Source organism: Chelonia mydas, chromosome 24, assembly GCF_015237465.2.
Source record: "Chelonia mydas isolate rCheMyd1 chromosome 24, rCheMyd1.pri.v2, whole genome shotgun sequence".
In the NCBI taxonomy this organism is placed as follows: Eukaryota; Metazoa; Chordata; order Testudines; family Cheloniidae; genus Chelonia; species Chelonia mydas.
The window spans coordinates 5,990,590-6,013,246 of NC_051264.2; the positions used below are offsets into that span (position 1 = coordinate 5,990,590).

General features: G+C 55.6%; 1 protein-coding gene across 2 annotated transcripts; it reads right to left on the reverse strand.

Annotated features, from left to right (window-relative positions):
* Nucleotides 1–1,603: 1,603 nt before the first annotated feature.
* LOC102945967 (gonadotropin-releasing hormone II receptor) lies at nucleotides 1,604–10,559 on the reverse strand. Of its 2 annotated transcripts, none has more exons than XM_037882657.2 (4): nucleotides 10,152–10,559; nucleotides 4,066–5,522; nucleotides 3,342–3,546; nucleotides 1,604–2,239 (listed from the first exon to the last, which is right to left on the reverse strand). In XM_037882657.2, the coding sequence occupies exons 2-4, from the start codon at nucleotides 4,639–4,641 to the stop codon at nucleotides 1,749–1,751; spliced, it is 1,272 nt and encodes a 423-aa protein (XP_037738585.1). In that variant the 5' UTR covers nucleotides 4,642–5,522; nucleotides 10,152–10,559; the 3' UTR covers nucleotides 1,604–1,748. The 2 variants fall into 2 exon arrangements, with proteins under 2 accessions (XP_037738585.1, XP_043390926.1); XM_043534991.1 differs by lacking the exon at nucleotides 10,152–10,559 and adding an exon at nucleotides 5,929–6,018.
* Between the last annotated feature and the right edge of the window lie 12,098 nt (nucleotides 10,560–22,657).

The following is a 22,657-nucleotide window of genomic DNA, read 5'->3' on the forward strand; positions in this document are numbered from 1 at the left end:
AGCGGATGGCACATCAATGCCTGGGTTTCGGTCTCAAGCAGAGCTTAGTCTTTGGTCCAGCCTATGAGTAGAGCATATGGTTTTAGATTTTAACCAATAAGCACCCCCCAATACAATCAAAATTGATGTTTATCTGGTAAACGCTGGAAATGGTTTTCAGTATTGTCTGCACCCCTTGTCCAATGCAGTTTGTACAGGTAACATCCCTGCTCCCTGGCGTGTATCAAGGACTTGTCTAACAGAGCCGTAGTGTGGACTACAGCGAGTGTGATTTCCAAGGCACACTGACGTGTTACGAATTAATTGGTGGCGATCTTGCTGGCGTGCACTAAAGGGTCCCTGATTTGCTTTAATTTAATGCTCTTTGAAACAGTACTTTATATACCTACAGAGCGAGAACCCTGAAAAATCTACGTAGAGCTCAAAAATTGCTAAAAAAAAAAAAAAAATAACCCTCCAAAAATGAAATTAAGAAACCCCAAAAAAGAAAAGCCCAACCTATAGGACATGGAGATTTATAGGTTCTATCTAAGGTCCTTATCTGGCTTCTATCACTATAATATCTAAAAACCTTCAATATGTGTCTTTTCACAACCCTCCTGGGAGGTAGGCTAGGGCTATTAGTTCCTATGTACAGAAGGGCTAAGTGAGCTGCACAAGCACACACAGGAAGTCTGTGGCAGAACAGGGATATGAATCCTAGACTAGTGCCTTAATCACTAGACTATCCTGCCTGTCAGTTGCTGGGTTGCTCTGCCTGGGGCAAACAGTTTCTTTTCTACCATGAGCGCCCATCAGTTTCCTGCTGCATTAGACTTAAGGATGGGAAAAGATCGAGGCCGCACAGCCAGGGTACGTCTACACTACAGTGAAAGATGCATGCCACAGCTTGCGCGGGTCAGCTGACTTGGGCTCGCGGGGCTATAAAATTGCAGTGTAGACATCCATCTCTGTCACTAAGGGTGTCTAGAACCCAGGAGTCCTGTCATCCTACTGACCACTAGTTCACACTGACTGACGGGAGTTATTGGGTGGGGGAACCCCTTGGAAAAGTATCAAGACCCAAACCCACCTTCCCTGTTTCTGTTGGGGGAGCAGAGGCTTTCTGCACTCAGGGACCAACTGGTCTATTTGGTGGGGGACAGTATCATGGAAGTGCAAACTTGGGGATCCCTTCTGGAGAACAGGAGCCCAGGTTCCTTCGTGCGTGTTTGAGTGGGGAGGTGGATCTGGAAAATAACAATACTCCCTAGCTCTTGTCTTCAGTAGATCTGAAAGTACTTTCCAAAGGAGGTCAGGATCCTTCTCCCCATTTCACGGATGGAGAAACTGAGGCACAGAGAGGGCAAAGTGACTTGCTCAAGGTCACCCAGCAGCCTAGCTGGGAATAAACCCTGGCTCTCCTGAGTTAGGGCTCTGTCCACTAGGCCATAATGCTAGCAGACTTTTAGTGGCGACCTTTTCACACAGCCGAGGCCCATGGCAGCCCGCTCTCTGCATCCACCTCCACCCATGCCAGCTGGGGAGTGTGCAGCCTGGCGCAGCTCTGGGTAGTGAGAGACAGATGGGCACAAAGGGAGGAGATCAAGGAGAGGCCACTGGCTGAGAAAATAATTTGGATTTATTGGTGGGTGCTTGAGTGAAGGAACAACTGCCCAGAAGCCCCCACTGGACATATTATGGGGTTCCCACGGGGCTCTCCCCCTTGCTGGGAAGCGGAGGTGAGTCCAGGCGTGGCAAAGGTCCACTCATATGAAACTCTCCACTATCTTCTTCCTGCACAGTTCGCACCTCCCAGCAGGCAGGGCCATGTTAGCCGTCACCTCCAGTTCGTACTTGCCCGTGCCCCCCTGGTCCTCCCTGGCACTCCTGATGGGTGCAGCCGTGGTGGAGGCCCGGAAGGAGCCAATCAGCGCGGAGGCCTGCTCCTTCCTGCGGTGGGTGCAGCGGCAGACGCACCGGATCTCCCTGTGGAAGTGCATGGTGAAGAGGCCGTAGATGAGGGGGTCCAGGCACGCGTTGAAGAGGCCGAAGAGGAAGAGGATGTGGCTGAGGGATGGAGGCACCTTCTTCCGGCTCAGCATCTCCGGGGAGAACCAGTACCAGAGGCCCAGGAGGTAGTAGGGGGTCCAGCACAGGACGAAGGTCAGCACGATGACAATGGACATCTTCAGGGTGCGCATCCTGGCCCTGGGGATGTTGTTGTAGGAGCGGCGGAGGTGGACCTCCTTGGAGGAGACTGCAGGGCAGAAGGGGGAGAACAATGAGAGGGGAGACAGAGGGAGGGGAGAGGGAAATTCTGCAGGGTGAAGCAGAGCGCTTGGAGGAGCATGAGGAAAGGGAGAGCAGGAGACTGAGAACAAGAAAGAAACTGAGCAGAGGGAGGAGGGGAAATAGAATGTGAAAGACAGGGGGAAAAAAAGAGTGAGGGTCCCCATGTTCCAAGCCAGCGTGTATGTGAGCATTGGCACGGGTCCCCGCAGCCTTCCAGAGCTGAAGAAATGCCCATGGTGGAGGGCAGCTGGGGACTGGTTGCTGGCTGCCTGGGTTAATGGGCCGTGGCAAGCCAGACATGGCAGCGGGTAGCACCCAGGAGGAGGCGGGGTGTTCTGCACGTGGCACCAAGCCAGGGCCTGCCACAGCCGGAGTGCGGGGGGACATGAAGCGGACCGTTCTCTGCAGCTAGGGGCTGGGATTGATTTTCCCCTCAGGAGAGGCAGAGGAGGAAGATGGATGGAAAGATGTGTGGGGATGGATGGATAGGTAGAGGTATGAAGAGAGAAAAGAGACACAGAGGAAGAAAAGGAAGGGGAGAGAGAGAGACCAAGGAAGGAAGGTGACAGAGTGGGAGAGAAATGGAGGGAAAAGAGAGTGCTGGTTGAGAGGAAGAAAGAGATTCAGGAGAAACAGAGGAAAAAAAGGCAGAGAGGATGGAGGAAAAAAAATCAAGGCAAGAAGGATGCAGAGAGAAAGGCAAAGGAGAGATACAAATGTGTGCACACATGCACACGCTCACACCTATGTACACACTTCCACGTACACACACGCGCTCCCATGTACACACCTGCACGCATATGCTTATATACAGATGCTCATACATGTACATGCATGTGATCCCACATACATGCGTGCTCACAGGCATGCATTCCCACATATACACACACACGCATGCGCTTCCACACACACGCATGCGCTTCCACATACACCTGCTCTCACACACCCCACACAGACTGGTCCCCCCATGCAGACCCCCTGCTGCAGTGAATGGGAGGGGTGGGGTCCATGCACTCTGGGAGCTCACGGGCGAGGGCCGGGGGACGCAAGAGGCGGGCCGGGCTCACCGCAAGCTCTCTTCATCTTGCCAGAGATCTCAATGAGGATGCGGGAGTAGCACAGCACCATGATGAGCAGCGGCAGCAGGAAGAGGCAGGAGAAGGTGAACATGTTGTAGAGGGTCTCCTGCCAGTGGGCTTGGAAGCTGCCCACCGTGGCACACTGGATGAAGTAGATGGGCTGGGAGCGGCTCACTGCGTGGAAGACAAACATCTGGAAGAGACACCCCCCCCCGGAGAAACAGTTAGATCTCTGCACCCTGACAGGAGCTACACCATGGACACAGCACTGGCCATCCATTCTCGTATTCCTCTCCAGTGCTCCAGCATCCCTGCTTCCGACCCGTACCAGATCCATCTATCTAGGCCACTTCCAGTCCACGCTGTATCTGGCAACTGGTCCATCTAGCTCATCCTCTGCCCATCCCAGATCCATTGCCCGCAGGCTGGTGTCCTGGCTGTACAGCATCAAACCATTGGCCTGTCTCGTCTTGTATCCCTATAGCTGATCCATCTAGTTTAGTACCCCTGTATCCTGCTCATACTACATCAGGTCATTGGCCCATCCAGTCTATTACCCCCACACCACAGTGCATCAGAGGCCTGTTCTACCTAAACTAGACCCTGGCAGTATCAGAAATGCCATGGCAAAAGGAGGCTGCGCCATGGGAAGCCTGCCCCGGGGTCCATTCCACGGTCCATCCCTACCTGCACCATTGCCATGATGACTTACCTGAGGTAGTGCCAGAAGCACGCTCAGGGCCCAGGCCACGCACAGCATGGCCTTGTTCTTCTTCTTGGCGTCACCCATGCTCAGTGGGTGCAAGATGGCTGCCTGGCGGTCCAGGCTGATCACCACAGTGATGAAGGCTGAGGCATACATGGCCACCAGCTTGAGGAACATGAGGGCCCGGCAGGCCAGGTCACCCGCATACCACTGCACCGTGATGTTCCAGGCTGCGTCCAAGGGCATCACCACAAAGGTCACCAGCAGATCGGCCGCAGCCAGGTTAACAATGAGGATGCGGACATGCGGCCTCTTGCGGTACTTCTGGGTGACGGTCCACAGCACAGCGATGTTGAAGCAGGCCGAGGAGAGGAAGAGGACGAAGGTGATGGCCACCCGGACCTTGGCGGCGGTGGAGAACGTGGGCAGCAGGAAGACCTCCTCGCTAGGCAGACTGGCGTTGGCTCCACCACCAGGCGAGACCTCTACCTCCTCCCAGGGCTGCCCGCGGCTCTGGTTGCCCACGGCGGGCGACCCCGGCTCGAGCAGCTCACTGACCTTCATGCGAAAAGTGGCGTTCATATCGGAGGCTTGGGTATTCCCACCCGGAGTCTGCACAGCCTTACAGAGACGTGAGCAGCTGGGATCCAGGAGGCTGAATCCAGCTCGTTCCCGGGAAGCCAAGCTCCTCCTAGACTGTGGCAGGGCTCGGAGACCCTGAGCATGTTTTGCTGCTTGGATGGAGACTCCACTAAACTGGAGCTGCCCGGCTTCTGCTCTGGATTTAACAAGAACCAACTTCTTCTGGCTCAGGGAACTTTATTCCTTCTTTGCAGAGCAGCAGTTAACTCCCTCGTGGCTTGTGCTGCTGAGACTAAATAGGGAAGGCTCCTCTGGTTCCACTAGCCCCAGAGGTGGGCCAGATTCACAGGCGTGAACAGGCACCTGTGAATCTCTGATCGGCCAATCAGGATTGGTTCTGACGAGGTAACGACTAGCTTGCATCTCATTGGCCGGCTCAATTTGGTGGCCGTCACCTCCCCAGATGGGAGAAGTGCTCCTGTAGTTGAATTCAGCTCTTAAGGACAATCCGTTGCTGGGGTGGGTGGAAGTTTAATACGGAGCCGCCAAGCTCTTCCGGGCCGTGCCTCCGAACGCAGGTGCTCTCTGGGGTGCAGATTAGGCCTTAGCCATGGCTGTTACAGGGTAAGAGTCCCCCCGAGCGCTTTTCACTCCCTGGCAGCCAGCAACATCTAAGGATACTGCCTCTCTTGCATAGTATCAGTGTCGTCTCGGGTGGATGCGCGTGGGTGAATTCCAGCCCACCCTGGCGCTTGCAGAGCAATGTGTAGACACACCTATGTGGGGCGAGCTGTGCTTTACATGGTGTGCATCAGTCTCTCGCTCCCACCCCTGGGATGTGACAGAACAGCCACCGGCCTGAAGATCTGGATTCCAGGAATCTGTGAATGGACCAAAAGAGACCAGTGTGTTAGATAGCTGCTATTTTTCTACCTGCCACAAAGGGGCAAAAGTCCCCAAAGCCCATTCGATTGGGCCCTCTGCAGAGGGTGCCAACCACTGAGTCATAAGCTGGCCCCCAGGCAGTCAACGCTCCTGATGGGTACGGGGTCAGAGCATGAGCGCCCTGTGGCAGAGCTCTGTGCCCGGGACCAGCCCTCTGGGACTGACGGGAACAGGGGCCGGTGGTGGCTTTGGTGAGGTGGGAACTGGCGTGGGATCAGCGTCCCCAAGGCTGAGCAGCCCTGGGCTAGGGACTGGAGTGCCAGAGAGAACCACAGGGCCAGGCTGAGGACAGACCCTGCTCCGGTATGGGTCCAGCTCAGCCCTGGCTCGTCTCTTTCTTACCCTGAGGGATACTTCAGGCACCTGGGCACAGGTCTGAGACCCACCAAACTCCTCTCACGCGGGCCGCCCAATGGGTTCATCCTCCAGCCACTGCTAACCTGGATGGTTATGGGTGCTCTAAGGACAAAAGGCTCCAGACCCTAGAGTGGTTTTCGGAGCATGGGCCTGGTCCCCGAGGACTGAGAAGTCACTAACCACCCTACCGCGTCCAGATCCCGGCGATCTATAGGTGAGATCAATCCAGCATCCATCGGAGCCGAGGGACTGGCTCAGAGTGACAAAGATTCCTGTTATGCCCTGGCTGTTGCTGGCTCATTAATCAATTATTGCCCTGTGCTGGGGATCTTCTGTGGCTCCCAGGGAACACGGCTCCTCTAAGACTCTCGCTCTGTGCCCATCCACGGCTCCTCATGCCTGCCAGCAGCACCCCAATATCTTGTGCCCCATCCTCTGCTCCTCGGCTGCCAGCAGCTCCCCATCTCTCATGGCCCAGCGTTCTCGCATGGGTGCAGCTCCTCAGAGATTGCCAAACAGATGGCACTGCTCAGTGTTGGCAGGAGGTGCCATCCTGAGCCTCGGAGACCGCGGGTCAGCCCGGGCAGCAGCAGGACAAGACATATCATGTGGGAACGGTGCCCACATGGACTGAGAATCGGACAAACCCTGAACTACGCTAGCCATGCAAGCAGCAGTGTCGAACCTGGCTGTCTCGTGGGGCTTGAAGCCTGCCTCACCCAGAGCTAGGGGAGCAGCAGCAGGGTCGATCCGAGCCCAGATGGGATGCCCGTTTCCTGGCAGATTCCAAGCTGGACCCCGGTGCAGGCCCTGTGCATGCCAGCCTGCTTCCCAGCATGTCCCAATATGCCTACCACAGCCACCTCACCCTGACCTGTCCTAGCCACTTTATTTTTAGCTCAGCTGCTGGGAGGCTTTGCTGGCAGCTGATTTATTAGTTGCTGGCAGGGAAGAATAAAGAGGAGCCAGTGATAAGAGGCAGAGGGCTGCAGCTATTTCCAGCAGCCTGGAGAAGGGAATGCAGCTGCCTACCAGGGGCCTGGCACAGAGACCTGTCCCACATTCTCATGGCTGAGCTGTCGCTAGGGGGTTTCCCCAGTGGAATCCCCTGGGATTTCCCTTGGAATTAGAGCCACTAACTAGGGCATGTGTCAAGATGGGGGAGAGGGGCTGATTCTCCGTTACACTCAGGCCCCTTGGGATGATGCTGGAGTAGAGCGGGGGGGGGATATTTCTGATGCCAGGATGCCCCCCACCCCCCAAAATTTAGCTGGGCAGCTCAGTCCTCTCAGGGAGCCCGACCTGTGGTGGGGATTCAGGCTACGTTTCATCTGTAGATCTCAAAGCGCTTGACAAAGGAGGGCAAGATTATTATCCCCATTTCACACATGGGGAAACTGAGGCACGGGGCGGGGAAATGACTTGCCCACGGTCATCCAGCAGGCCATGGGCAGGGCTGGGAATTAAACCGGGTCTCCTGAGTCCCACTTTGGTGCCCTATCCGCTAGGTTGCACTGCCCAGCAGGGTGAGGGTGTAAACCACAACCCCATCCACTCCCTCAGCTTGTAGCTTGCATTCACACTGATTTGCTGGTGTGCATCTTAGACCTGGTCTGTTTGAGGCAGCTGCGCCGGTAAACTACAATTGTTCCTTAAACCTGAGTCAGACCAGTGCAGGCCTCTCTCTGGATGCTCTTACTTCAAGTTAACAGTTGCTTATTTCAGTTTAGCTTCAACCTGTTCCTCAATCGAGTTCAGCTAACCTGATACCATCCTGCACTGGGACCTCGGCAGATGCCACTCCACCGAGGACACCTGTCATGGTAGCTCTGCCCACCTAGTTGCTGCCTCCCCTGTGTCTCCTTCTGGTGTTTAGAAGAAGGAATTGCCATGGACTCACCGCTGCTCTGTTCAGCAGGCATCAGACTCCAGCAAAATTTATAGCCCCTTCCCAGGGCGGCCACCTGCCCGGGTTGTCTCAGGATCATCCCTTGTTTGAGGTCGCTGTCCCAGGAAATCTGGAAGGTGGCCCGCTACCTTGCCAGCTGGCCCGTTTTATGGGCTCAGGGTCACCCCAGCTGTCCTGGGGGTCTTTTGTACCTCAGAGGGAGCAGCTCCTGAGCCTCCTGATTGGGATTTGGTTCTCCTGGGAGCCCCCCACCTCCCCTGATGGGAGTGCAGCCGAGGCCCAGGAAAGCAGGGCAAGCATTCGGTTCCACCCTCCCAGCGGTTATACATCTAACACCCAGCTCCTCCCCCGTACCTCGCTACAGCCATTGAATAATGCTGGGATTAGGGGGAAACAGCTGCAATCTTGGAGGGAAGGCAGTGTTGCCTAGCGGAAAGCACAGTGGTCTGGGTCTTGGGAGACCTGGGTTCTAGTCCTGACTTTGCTAGTGACCTTGGGGAAGTCACTGCCCCTCTCTGTGCCTCGGTTTCCCTTGTATATATAGATGGTAAGCTCTTTGGGGCAGGGGCTGTCTCCTGCTATGTGTACGTACAGCACCTAGCACCATGGGGCCCTGATCTTGGTATGAAGCCTCTAGGTGCCACTCCAATATAAATAATAGCAACCACGGACCAATTTGGGAGGCTAATACTTTAAGCCACTAGTCAGGTGCAAAATTGTCTGTAGCTTCTCTTTGGCTCTTGGTGTTGTCCCCGAGGGGCAGAGCCCAGGAGGGCTGCTGAGTAATTCGGCTCCAAAGGGTGTTTGGGGTTGGTTTTATTTTTACTGGTACCTGGTGCATTTTTTTTGCCTCTTACGGTCTTGGGAGGAGGAGAACATGACAGCTGGCAAGCCTGGCTTTCTCAGCGCTGGACAAACTTCCCCTCCAGCCCCTGTCCTGCTCTGAACCTCCCGCTCTTTACAGAGTGTGGGGGGGGGGGCGGGGGGGGCCTGGGAGTCTGGGCTCTTGGAGCTTCTAGTCCAAGCTGTAGGGGACGGGAGTGGGATCTCGAACAAGGGGGACTGGGGCATCAGGACTCCTGGGTTCTGTGCCCAGCCCTGGGAGGGGAGTGGGATGGACCGCACTGACTCCCCTCCCTTGGGCGGGGGCATGTCCTCAGCTCCCCCCGCCCCACTCTGCCCTGAGCCACGGCCCCCCTGTGGCACTTCAGGAGGGGAGCCCAATTCCTTGATTCCTGGGGGGCGGGGGCTGCCACTGAGAATAAGGGAAGCTGGCAGCTGGGGTTGGGGATCTGCCCTGGGTCCCCCCTCTCTGCTCCGGGAGGAAGGTGCCAGCGGCAAGGCAAGGAAGTCATTAAACAGCGAGGGCGGACAGCCGAGGGAGGTCCGCCGTTTAACCCCTTCCCCTCCGGCAGCATCGCTGCACCCCCTTGCCTCTCCCCCCCACCCCCAGGCCCAGATCTAGCCCTGTGGGTCACACCTGCTGGAGAGCCCAGCCCGGACGTGGCAAGGCTAACGCACACTCGGCCACGGCCCCCGATCGCAGCCCGGGCCCCCCCCATCCCACTGCCGTCCGTCTGTGTTACACGGGGAGGGGGTCAGACTAGGTGGCCCCCATGGGCCCGTCTGGCACTGGATTCAATAACCCCATGGATCCATTACCCCTGTCCCGTCTCCTGCCCCCCCCCCCCGGGGATGACGGGCTCAATCCATCACAGAGGGAACGGCGGGGTCTTTGCAGGAGAGGTCTCTGCACCCCCCCTCCTTGCTGTCTTTCGCTGCCACACACTAACCCACGGCGAGCAGGACTGGCCGGTCCCAGGAGCTAGTCTGGGCCTGGCTTTAGCTGGCTTTTGGAAGACCCAAGGGCCATTTCCCAGGGGCCGAGTCTCTGCCATCTGGCACCTGAGGCGGTGGGTCAGGAGGGGGGGGAGTTGGTCCCGTGCTGGCCTGGCCTGATGGTGTTTCACCCCCCCGCCCCCTTGCTGCGGTGATGTAGAGGAAGGCACAGGGCAAGCCAGAGGGGATCAGTCCCCAAGGGCTTGTCCTGGGCTAATCTGAAAAGTCCCATCAGGTGATGGGGGCTCTGATGGGGAGATAAGGCCACATCCTAGGAAACAGATCTCTCCATTCAAATGTGCAGCTTGCCTCTAACCCCCCCCCCCCCCAACACCTGCTCCCGCTTCCCCCGGCTCGGAGCACAGCGCGATCCATTTGTGCCTCCTTCCTTTGCCCGGCTTCCCTCCGCCCTGTCTCGGAGCCGCCCTGCACCCGCCGGCGCGGGTGGCGCTTCCCTTACCATCCCTGGGCGCTTGCCGCCCCTGCAGCCCCCGGCACGCCGCAGAAAGATCCTTCCAGCGGGGGAGGAGGAAGAGAGTTCCCCGCGCCGCCCCCCGGCTCCTTGGCAAAGCCCTACGCCGCGAGGGTGGACCTCCCCTCTCCGGGTCCCGCGGCGCCCCGGCGGTTAATGGCCCAGGGCTCCGGACCCGCTCCTCCGGCTCCTGGAGGTCACTGCGGTGCCTGGTTGTCTTCCGTCGCTGCTTCACCCCTCCCCTCCTCCACCTTCCCCTCTCCCGGCTATTTAAAGGTGCACCGCTCCCCAGCCGGCTACGCGGGGCGGGAGGCTGTTCCCCCCACCCCGAGAGATGCCCGCTGAGCGGCGCTTGGGTGGATGGAAATCGCAGGGCCCGGCCCCGCCGGAGAGGCTGAGCTGGAAAGCGGCGCTCGGGACGTTATTTATTGATGGGCTGGCAGGGCCCCGTGCAATGGGGACGTGCTTCTTGGCTTAAAGAGTCTGGAGCTAAGGGGGGCATCCAAGCACCATAGGAATTCCCAGACTGGACCCACTGCTTCAGAGGCAGGTGCAAGAAATGCCCCCGGGGGATAGTTATGGGGCAACAGCCCCTCGGTTAGTGAGTTATAAACGAGAGGGAATTCAGCAGGGCTCTAAATCCATCTGCTTCAGGGAATAAACTAACCTCTAGGGTAGAGAGCACTAGGCTATGATTCAGGAGAGATGGGTTCTATTCCTGGCTCTGCTGCTGGGGTAAGTCACTTCCCTGTTCTGTGCCTCAGTTTCCCCATCTATAAAGTGGAGGTAAGAATGCTGCCCTCCTTTGTAAAGTGCTTTGACAAATGCTAGATAAGGGCTCTTCACTTCCTCCCAGAGAGATTTTTCTGCAACAGCTACATTTGTTGTGCAGGATCATTGTTAACGTTTGGACTTTTCCATACATCCCCAGCTCCTGGAGTCATGTGATGATGTGAGACTGTGATGTGACGTGCGGCATGAGCTTTTGTTAAAACATAAACGTTTCTAGCTGTGAGAGCTGCAGAGAAATGCTTGCAAACCTGACCCCTAAATGCTCCAAATCCAGAAGGCGAATTAAAAAAAACCAAGAAGGTTAGTGATGATGAATGATATTTTTTTTAGGGGTCCTGAATCATGATGTTGGAATGTCTGAAGCTAGTGATGCGACTGCAGCATTCTCTTCACCTGTCTCTGCTGGTCGAAAAATGGGTAATCTATTGCTGGGGGGAAGGTTTTGAAAATTTCAAAATCTGCCTGTTGTTTTAAAAAGACAGAGTGGTTCGTCTGGTGGAAATCTGGCACCAAAACTGCAGTTGACATTTCAGGCATATCTTTTTCTAAGACATTTTCAGTTTCAAAAAGGGGCGAGGAGGTTAGATTTTATTCTTTCCTGTCTCTCTGCCCCGCTCCATCCTGCACCTCCATGTTGGCTCTCAGAAATGAAGGCGGAGGAAGAAAAAAATTATTTTTTTTCTTTGTTCTGGGGATTTGTCCAAAAAAATTTGAGAAGTTAAAAAAAAAAATGAAAAAAACCCAGCACAGTTTCACTTCTGTAAAAAGGCCATTTTTAAAAAATGAAAATTTGTTTTTGCTTGTAAAATTGCAACCAGCGCTCCTCAGAAGCAGCTGGCCCCAGGCCCCGGGTGTTGGGCCAGATGCACCATTGATCTGACAGCATCTCCCTTCCTAGTATTTCTGCCTTATTTTCCACTGGCTTTTTATAAAGTGTTTTTATTATTAATATTGCAGTTGGGTGCTGCACAGCCACATAGGCGGGCGATTTTATTATTATTTATTATTTGTCTTACTGTAGCACCTAGGAGTCATGGGCCGGGCCCCTTTACGCTAGGCGCTGTACAATCACGGAACAAAAAGATGGCCCCTGCTTAGGAGCTGCCAATTCTTGCACGGGGCGAGCCTGAGGCCATGCTAAGGGGTCATGTTAGTGGCTGACGCAGCAAGTTCACTCCCCGTAGGCCCGATGCTGCCAGTCGTGCTGGCTAATTTGTCGGCTGAGCACCACCGCAGCCCAGGGAGGGGTTTGCAGAATAATTCAAGCTCAGAGATGCTGCGTATTTGTCAGAGGGAGGGTAACTCGTGGCTGGATTCCCAAAAGACATGGTGGATGGGCCAGCACTTGGAGGCTTTAACTCAGGACCAGGTGACTGTCAGTAAGAAACCCATGAGCCGGGGGGGCTTGACGCAGGAATCGCTGGGCGAGGTTCTCAGGCAGCAGGTCAGACTGGATGATCTGCTGAGCCCGGCTGGCCTTAAAGCCAGAACGGTTCAAAGGGGACACAGCCAGCAGCAGCCCGCCTCCGAGCCCAGCTTGCCGGACTGGGGCTCCTGCTAAAAGCAGCTGCCTAGCCAGTGCTTTGAAGGTACAGCTCATGCTCCAAAGCGGGACCTCAAGCTGCAGCATCTGCATGGCCGCGTGAGCCCGTTGGCTTGCTGCCATGGGCTGAGGAGATGCACCCTTAGAGCTCAAGGTCAGAAGGGACTATTAGCTCACTTAGTCTGATCTGCATAGCACAGGCTTTGAATTGCACCCAGTTACCCCTCTGGGGAGCCCCTCGGGAGGGTTAGACTGAAGCATTTCGGTCCTTGGGAGGCTAAACAGTCACATGCCCCAAAAATAATCTTTCGACTTCACCCGCATTTGAACCAGCAATCGACAGGATCCCAATCCCCTGAGCTACCAAACACAGCTCGCCATAGCCTGCTGCTCACCCTGGGTTCTCCCTGGTGGTGCTCAGTGCTGTCTTAATTAGCAGGATTGATTTTTTTTGGCTCAGCCCTTTGGCCCCTGTTTCTGGCAGATTAAACCTCCTGTGTTAGCATTGGCAGCCAATCTTCCTGTCCACAAGCATCGTGGGACACGGTACGCTATCCGATCAGCTGTCGGGAAGAGGCCAGAGAACCTGCACGTGCTAAGACAAATGGTTCATGACTCTTTGCCCTTCAGTACAGCAGTCTCAAAGTACTTTACAAACACTGAGGAACTAAGCCTCATGGCCATCATCCCTGTTCTTAAATCTGGGGAAACCGAGGCACAGAGAGGCAGCGTCCCATTCACATAGCACATCCGTGGCAGATCTGAGACCAGAACTCAGGACTCCTAGGCTCCTGCTCTAACCAGCTGATCTTACGCACTTGTGGTAAAACTCAGGACTCCTGGCTCCCAATCCAGCCTTTTTGCCCCTTTCCTAGAACCTGACCTTGGAGCATCAAAGCACTTAACAAAATGCTACGTAATCAGGACTCTCATCTCAGCCACCTGGTGAGGTGTGTAAGGGACAGCTTCACCCACCCCTGAAATGCAGCCACCTCTGGGGTGGGGTGTGGCAGCTATTTAATGTCACTCAGCAACACTACACAATCATTTAGGACTGAAAGGAAGAGGAAGGCTGTGTCCCGCTGAAAGCTGTAGGGAGGAGGAATGGCACGTGGCCAGGATAATGCGGGTTAACACCCCCTGTGACAATGTGACGCAGCAGGGAGGGGGGAGTGTAGACCTGGGAATGTGGCAGGGGAGTTTCACTGGGAATGGTTTCAGAGTAACAGCCGTGTTAGTCTGTATTCGCAAAAAGAAAAGGAGTACTTGTGGCACCTTAGAGACTAACCAATTTATCTGAGCATAAGCTTTCGTGAGCTACAGCTCACTTCATCGGATGCATACTGTGGAAACTGCAGAAGACATTATATACACAGAGACAACAGAACCACTAACCCAGGAACCTATCCTTGCAACAAAGCCCGTTGCCAACTGTGCCAACATATCTATTCAGGGGACACCATCACAGGGCCTAATAACATCAGCCACACTATCAGAGGCTCGTTCACCTGCACATCCACCAATGTGATATATGCCATCATGTGCCAGCAATGCCCCTCTGCCATGTACATTGGTCAAACTGGACAGTCTCTACGTAAAAGAATAAATGGACACAAATCAGATGTCAAGAATTATAACATTCATAAACCAGTCGGAGAACACTTCAATCTCTCTGGTCACGCAATCACAGACATGAGGGTCGCTATCTTACAACAAAAAAACTTCAAATCCAGACTCCAGCGAGAAACTGCTGAATTGGAATTCATTTGCAAATTGGATACTATTAATTTAGGCTTAAATAGAGACTGGGAGTGGCTAAGTCATTATGCAAGGTAGCCTATTTCCTCTTGTTTTTTCCTACCCCCGCCCCCCCCAGACGTTCTGGTAAAACTTGGATTTATGCTGGAAATGGCCCACCTTGATTATCATACACATTGTAAGGAGAGTGGTCAGTTTGGATGAGCTATTACCAGCAGGAGAGTGAGTTTGTGTGTGTGGCGGGGGGGGGGTGAGAAAACCTGGATTTGTGCTGGAAATGGCCCACCTTGATTCCTTGATTATCATACACATTGTAAAGGGAGTGGTCACTTTGGATGGGCTATTACCAGCAGGAGAGTGAGTTTGTGTGTGTGGGGGCTGGGGGGGCAGAGGGTGAGAAAACCTGGATTTGTGCTGGAAATGGCCCAACTTGATTATCATACACATTGTAAGGAGAGTGATCACTTTAGATAAGCTATTACCAGCAGGAGAGTGGGGTGGGAGGAGGTATTGTTTCATGGTCTCTGTGTATATAATGTCTTCTGCAGTTTCCACAGTATGCATCCGATGAAGTGAGCTGTAGCTCACGAAAGCTTATGCTCAAATAAACTGGTTAGTCTCTAAGGTGCCACAAGTACTTCTTTTCTTTTCACTGGGAATGGGAAACCTGAGAGCCTGTAACCTGAGCCAGGAGGGGTGGGGGAAGGTAACACCTCTGCCTGGGAATGTGGACAAACGCTGCAGGAGAGAGCCTGCTGCGCGGGGGGGTTCAGTTTGGTGCTGGGTGGTGGAACGCAGGGAACCCCAGGGCTGAGATCTAAGCTCCCTGCTCCCCCAGAAAGACTTGACTGAGGGGTCCTGGTTGTACCCATGAGCTCTGTTTTAGCCTGTGTTCCTGTTGTCCAATAAACCTTCTGTTTTACTGGCTGGCTGAGAGTCTCAGTGAATCCCAGGAAGAGGAATGCAGGGCCTGGACTCCCCCACACTCTGTGACACCCCCTATTGTGGGATGAGCTGTGGGAGCTTGAATAAGCAAGAACTTGGTGCACGGAAATGGACATCTCTTCCTCAGCTCTTCTCTGAAAGGATCCATAGACGGGCAAAGTCTTTGTATTAGTTTGCATTGATTTGAAAGCCGGTGGCGTGACTGGCACAGACCCTGCAGCCATAATGAAATGAATCGGCCATTGATAGCACATAAAACACTGCCAATCGGTTCTAACTTGGCACTGGCGTCTCCGGCAGCATTCTAGACAATGCATTCAGAGCCAGGGGGAAAGGAGATCGTATGGGTGGGTGCGTTGGGTCCTGCTCTCTGAACTAGACTGCCTGGGTACTATTCCTAGCTCTGGGGCAAGTTCCTTTTTGTTTCCCCTGTGACTGTCTTCTTTGCTTAGATTGTAGGCACTTTGCGGCAGGGACTGTCTCTCGCCAGGTGGCTGTACAGGGCCTGGATCTCGATTGAGGCAGGGCTGTAATAATGTCTGGCGTGTGCCCCCTGCTAATGCACGGCACTCGTTCGTAACGTCGAAGGCCAGACGGGACTCTCCTGATCATCTCGTCTGACCTCCTGCTTAATCCAGGCCAGAGAACCTCCCCTGCTGATTCCTGCGCCAAGCCCATGGTGTCGGCTTCAAACGAGACGCCCAGTCGTGATTCAAAGACATGCCGTGACGGGAGAAGCCGCCACATCCCTTGCCGAGCCATCCGACGGTTAAATGTTAACCATTTGTAGGTGCCCCGTGATCTCATACCACTTTACAAAGCTGGCTGAATAGCATTACCCCCCTTGTCCAGATGGGGAAACTGAGGCATAGACTGGACACAGTCGGGCGCAGCTCACTAGTGTTGCGAGTTTGGTGGGTCTCTCTTGCCCAGTCCCACTTCTGCACATGCCCCAAACTGCTGTGCCTATCGCTCCAGCTGTGCAATCTCTCCTCAGAGAGCCCAGGAGCGAAGGAGGCTGCAGGCTGGGAATGAGGCTGCATCAGCACAGTGAGGGGGTCAGGGGAGGAAATCCCAGGACTGGATTAAGAGAGAGACAGCAGGTCAGGAAAGCCTAGGAGCGAAAGGCGGGGGCGGCTGTGAGTCAGGATTTGAGGAGCAGAGGCACAGCTGCGTACAGGGGGATCCCAGGACTGGAATAGCAGAGGGTGGGGAGCCTCTGGGCCAGGACTGAGGGGTATCAACAGAGCTGTGTACGGAGGGAGTAAATGGGAGCTGGCCCCAGTACCGTCCCTTTACTATGGCGACAGCGCTTGGCCCAGCGCAGGGGATGCCGCGGACAGACATGCGAGAGGAACGGCGCAGAACAGGTGCTGGGAGTGAGTTCTCCTCCCTGCCCCTGCCTCAGGGACCCCGAGCCACCTGGATCGGCAGCCAGCCGGGCCAGGCTCCATCAAGGCACGACAAGAGCATGGGCCCCGGGACTGGAGTCAGAGTCAGCGCCTGGACTGAGTGACCCGCCCTGGAGCCCCCGGCCCAGCCCGCCGTGGGCCTGGTACAATGCCAGGGTTGTGCTCTCCAGGGCCTGGCCTTCCTGTTGGATTAAAGTATGAAGGAAGCCACTTGACCATGATCACCTGGCAAACCAGCATCAGAACTGGGAATAGGACCCAGGAGTCCTGACTCCTGGTTGTTTGCAGCCAGTGCTAGACCATGCCGCTTCCTAGAGATACATGGAGAAGCCCCGAAGTCTTGCCTCCCAGGACCCCTTACTCTAACCACTGGACAACTCTGTCTCTTTCGCAGCACACTCCTCAGAGGAGGCAGAGTGACGGGGGGTTGCAGATGGCCGGCTCTGGACCATAAGCGCTGGAGTCTGGATTCAGCCGTGATGGTAGCCAAGGGGCCGTCTGATCAGCAAGCCAGTGGAGGGTGGTTTTTTTGCAAAGAGCGAAGCTGAATACAGGTTCCGCTGGGCAAGTGAAACGTTATTAAACCCCATGCGCTGCTCTGTCCATTGGGGTGAGCTGCTCCCAGCCTAACTCCCCGGCGTCCCCCGTTTTATTGATGGGCCAGCAATACCAGTCCCCTGATTCCATGCTCACTGGTCAGGGGCATCATCAACCCTGTCCCCATCTCACCCTACTCTCTCCCAGCCCCGAACACCAGCCCAGCTGCAGAATAACGCCTCCCTGTAAGATCCAATTTACCGTGCGCTGCGGCCACCGGGCAGAGACGCTGCGAGAAGAGAATCCCGTTCATTTCTCTGTCGCTTCTGGCTCGGGCTTGTCACAGGCCCATTGGGCTCAGCGCAGCACTGGGCTGCTAGTTGGATCAGCAGGTTGGGCTGCCTCTTGCATGGTCTATATCCAGTTTGTGGGGCGGGGGGGGGTCACAGGGGCAGACAAGAGCAGACACTCGCTGCTTCTTTGACACATGCTGCTATTTATCTCCTGTGCGGATGCTCATCAGGCCTCATGAGCAGAGGACACACACGGTCCAGCCTGTTCAGGTGTTTCCCCACCTGCAGCCGCATGCTTTTGAAGTATGCTCCCGTTGAAGCAGCTGGGATGGGTTTCAAGACGGGTTGTTTTTCCTAAAAGCTCTGTTCCCCCCAAGAATGATTTCAGGGCATGTCTCTGGCCTGTGTTATCCAGGAGGTCAGACTAGATTACAGTGGTCCCGCCCGGCCTGGGAATCTACGACACTCCGAGGCCAGGGGGGAGGAGAATCAGGCCCCGGTGCAGTGAGAGAAAAAGCTGGATTTCTCCCCCTCACCCCAGCAGCGAAGGGTGCCAGAGCTCCGCCTGCTCGGCCCTGTGGCTCTGTAAAGAGAGAGCTGGGCCGGCGCAAAGGGAATTGCAGCCATGTTCCCCAAACCCGTGAGCGGCGCTTTGGAAGATACAAGGTCGAGTGCAATGGGCATGGGATTGGGAGTCCACTTGCAGACCTGGACAGGATCTAGAGCCCAGCAGTGTAATCTAGAGCAGGGCACTGGGGACCAGGACTCCTGGGTTCTGCTGTTGGAGCTGGAAGGGAGTGTGATTACTAGCCACAGTGCTTACGAGCCCAGTCACAGACCAAGGCCCGACAGTGCTAGGTGCTGTATAGATGGAACAAAAAGCCCGTCCCTGCCCCCACACAGTTTATAATTTTGGGTCAGAGCAGGGGACGGGGGTCCAGGACTCCTGGGTTCTATTCCCAGATCGGGCAGGGAGCGGAGCTGTGAGATAGCTGAGCGAAGGGTTCACGCCTCTGTCCTGGCAGCCGTTCCTGGGCGGGTTCCAGAACAGAACAGCTCAGGGAAAATGGCTTATGCGTGGAACATAAAGGCGGCTGGGAGTGCAGAGGTGAGGGCCACCCCTGCTGTCTCTGGGCTTTCCCCCCAGCTCCGTTCTGGCGCCTCCCCTGTTAGCAATGTCCGTAGCTTCACGGTGGATCTCAGAGAGCCTGAATCTCGGGGCTGGGGTTGCTAGCTCTGCTCCGCAGGCCCCAGGGGGGCTGGAACAATTTTTATAGTGGACGGTGGGGGGGAGGCTGAGAGCCATTGAACCAAACTGTAAATCCTCTATGTAGTGGAAACCATTTCAAGTCAGGGGGTGCTACAGCACCCCCGGCACCCCTAGTTCCGGCACCTCTGGCTGGCCCAGCAGGACTTTCTACTGGCAGGGGAAAGCTCTGTGTGGAAGATGGAGCTTTCCCAGGGGCCAGTCCAAGGCTGTGGGACGAACCCCTCTGGGGAAGAAAGATTGTCCCAAACCTCATCCCCCGGCTCCAACAGCCCCGGGGCGCTCCTCAGACTGGCCTTTGCTAATATAAACATAGAGCAGTGCATTGAAAACAAGAGAGACCCTACCAAAACCACTCCACTGCATGCATCATTCTTCTCCTGCCTCAATTTCCCCAGGGATAATTCTCCCCTCCCTTCCTCTGTTTACACCAGACCATGGTCTATTGGCCCGAGCAGGGGGCTGGGAGCCAGGACCCCTCCTGGTTTTTATTCTGGCTCTGTCACAGACTCACTGTGTGGCCCTGGGGAAGCCCCCTCATTACTCTGGGACTGCAGAAGTGTTATCCCAGGGGTGGATTTAGCCTAAGAGGCCTCAGTTTCCCCATCTACAAAATGGGGGTGAAATTTAGCCACCTTCCCACACTACAGCAAAGTGTTGACTTCCAGGTATTGACGTCCAGGCACGCACATATTCGTTGTGGAAACAGTCCCTCCAGATAAGCCAGGGCCAGCCTGGCGGCCAGTCCCCAATCTCCATAACAGGCAGAACTGAACCCCTGGATCCACGCAGCCCCCAGACGTGGGGAAGCTCCAATCTCAGCCCTCTGAGTCAGTCTCTGCCCCTGAACCAATTCATTCTGTGTCAGGTCATTCGTATGAGTCCCATTTCCTGCTGGATCCCACATCGATGGCTGTTCATAGTGAGGGTTAAAATCCCCTTCCATCTCCGAGCTGTGTGGACACCAGGTTCTTGGCAAGAGCTAACATACCGAGTCGGGGGGGAGGCGTTTGTGTGGCTGCTGAGCTGTATTGACGAGACGAAATAGCGGTGGATTTCAGTGTAACGTCAATATTCACATGAATGGATCCACCCCTAGGGACAACTCAGAGCAGGCCAGAGCCAGCGTCCTAGATTCGGACACCATGACCTACGGGAAAGCTCCGATCCCCATCTAAGCCCCAAGAACTTGTGACACTCCTTGGCAACTGACGTCCTTTCTGCCGCTGCTCAGCTGCTGTCTGCGAGCCCCTCTTCGTGGCCATGGCTGGTGGAGTCCCTCCCAAACGGGCCTGACTTCAAATAGCCCGGGGGCGGGCGGGGGGGAATGGGAATATTTGAGATGCAAACAATAGGGTTGCATCGAAACCATGCCCGGTGTTCGGGATGTAGCAACCTCAGTTAGAGCCACCAGATGGCAGCATGACTCCAAGAGAGAGGAATGGCGTGTCCCATGCTGGAGGCGGCAGATAAGGGCCTTATTGGTCCTGGAAAGGACGTGCAGTGATGGGAGGGGTGGGTACGGATTTTAGTCGTTATATGTGGGTGCGTTTGTCTCCCCGTTCCCACCCGAATCCTTTCTGGATAATGCAAAGAGCCAGTCAGGGCTTCCTGTAGGAGCCCCAGATGGACGATACCAATCAATGCGGACTTTCGTGCGGTACCATCCGTTCCAAAGGGCTTGGCAGACACTGAAACGCAGCCACCTCTGGGGTGGAACGCTGCAGCTCTGTAACAGCCTCCCAGCCATGCGGCCCAGGGATCGCTCACCCAGTGTTGAAATGCAGCCGCCCCTGGGGTGGAATGCCTCAGGTGCTCAGTCGTGCTCACCAGCGAGAGGTGAGGATTTAGGGCAGAGAACGAAAAAGAATCCTGCATACAAATGAAACAGCAGGAGGGGCTTTTGAGAGTCCGAGTGGAATTATTCAAGCTGGAATCAGGACAGGGCACCAGGCTTCCCAGTAACCTACCGCTCAGGAAATAGTGCCTTGGGTTTATTAGCCTCAGGCAATCCAGGCCTTAGCTTTGTGCCTCACCCTAGGGGTATGTGCGACTATTTTACAGCTATGCTGCTGCCATGTCGACACTTCTTACATCCACAGAAGGGGGGTTCCTGTCGGTGTGGTTAATCCCCCTCTCCATGAGGCCGATAGATTCCTGGGTCTCCCGGCCAAGCACGAGAACCCCTGCCTAGCAGAGTATAGTGGGGCAGCTGCCCCATTCCAGTAGAACAAGGGCTAAAAGCAGCCCTGGGGAGGGCTGCGGCTGTGAAAGGCTGATTGGGGAAGCAGCCACAGCTGGGGCCACGTGCCAATCGGGCCACAGCTGGCCCTATAAAAGGGCTGTGAGCCAGGAGCTGAGTCTCTCTCTAGCTTTGGAGAGAGGTGGACCTAGCTGCCTGAAGGAGCAAAGGGTACCGTGGACAGAGCTGTGCTGGGGAGCTCAGGCCTGGCGACCTCCTAGGCTGCGGCCTGACGGGAAGGCCCAGAGAGGTACTGGGTTGCAGGGAAAGGCAGTGGGTCCAAAACCCCCTTGCCAGTGATGAGTGGTTTATAGACTGCAGTCTGCCCCAGTGAGCGGGGGCTAGATGACGACTGGCAGTAGCCACTGAGGCAAGGTGGGGATAGAGGGTTGGGGTTCCCCTGGGAGGGGAGGCTCAGAGTGGGGGTACTGCGGAGGGCAGAACCCTGAGGAAAAGGGGCACCAGGGTCCGGGAGGGACGTGGGGGCCCGAGGCAGGCAAGCCACTGGCAGAAGGAGGCGCTCCATCTGCTGGAAAGCTAATTCCCAGCATGACCAACAGGAGGTGCCACACCAGTGAGGCTTGGCTTCGCTACACAGGGGCAATGAGCTCGCAGCCCAAGGAGGTCCGGCTATAGGCCACAGCACGCGGGAATGCCTCTGCTAGGCAGGCGAAAGGGAGCGGGGATCCGGGCGGAGACAGAAGCCCTGGATTTTCCACTTCTTAGCATTCCCTTTCCTCTCTGCCTCTTGCTCCAGATGAGTGGGTTGAGCCGAGGATGAACAGCTGTGTGGGAGGCAAGCGGGACGAAGACGCTGGCCCAGCAATCGGGACACCCTGGTGGGGAGCGAAAGCAGCGTGGCAGGTGGGTTGCGCATTAGGGAGTAGCATCGCAGGCGTGGACGAGGCAAGAGAGGCGCTATTCCATCTACATCTCGCGTGGCAGGCCTCCTGCCAGGAGCGGAGACTTTCCCATGAGGGCTGGATCGTTCTAGGATGGGGTTATTTTTTGGGGGGGTTGCGTTTGTTTCCCAGAGCTGTGCTGTGCAGAGTTGTCCACGGTTGCTGCAGCATGTTGCAAAGGAGACGCGCACGCTGTGTTCTCCCCCCTCACGCAGACGTTGGAGACGCGCACGCTGTGTTCTCCCCCCTCACGCAGACGTTGGAGACGCGCACGCTGTGTTCTCCCCCCTCACGCAGACGTTGGAGACCTAGCGCACAGGAATCCCATGTCTAGCCATGCCAGCTGTGATAATGGCTTGGGGGACCAGTGTGCTTCAGGACCTAAGTAGGACACATGCTGGGGTCAGCCAGGATTTGCCTCTTATCCCCATGTATATAGCTATGTACGGTAGGCCCAGGGCAATTTAAACCTTCCTCTGAAACACTGGATATTGGCCGCTGCTGGAGCAGGGACACTGGCCTGGATGCACCAGTGATGGGGGTCTGGCGTGGCAGGTGGAGGGATGCTTGACTAGAGGGAGCAGTGCTCTGATTTGGTGCAGCATGAGAGAGGATACGGGAATCAATGGACCAGTTATCTAAGCCAGCATAGGGAGGAGATCATAGAATCCTAGAATATCAGGGTTGGAAGGGACCTCAGGAGGTCATCTAGTCCAACTCCTTGCTCAAAGCAGGACCAATCCCCAATTTTTGCCCCAGATCCCTAAATGGCCCCCTCAAGGATTGAGCTCACAACCGTGGGT

Excerpts from the sequence above, each read along its gene's own strand:
- LOC102945967 (XM_037882657.2), bottom strand. The coding sequence starts at position 4,641 with ATGAACGCCACTTTTCGCATGAAGGTCAGTGAGCTGCTCGAGCCGGGG. Across the intron at positions 3,547-4,065 it reads TGCTTCTGGCACTACCTCAG|ATGTTTGTCTTCCACGCAGT; the intron begins GTAAGTCATCAT and ends TGTCTCTTCCAG. Across the intron at positions 2,240-3,341 it reads CAAGATGAAGAGAGCTTGCG|TCTCCTCCAAGGAGGTCCAC; the intron begins GTGAGCCCGGCC and ends TCTGCCCTGCAG.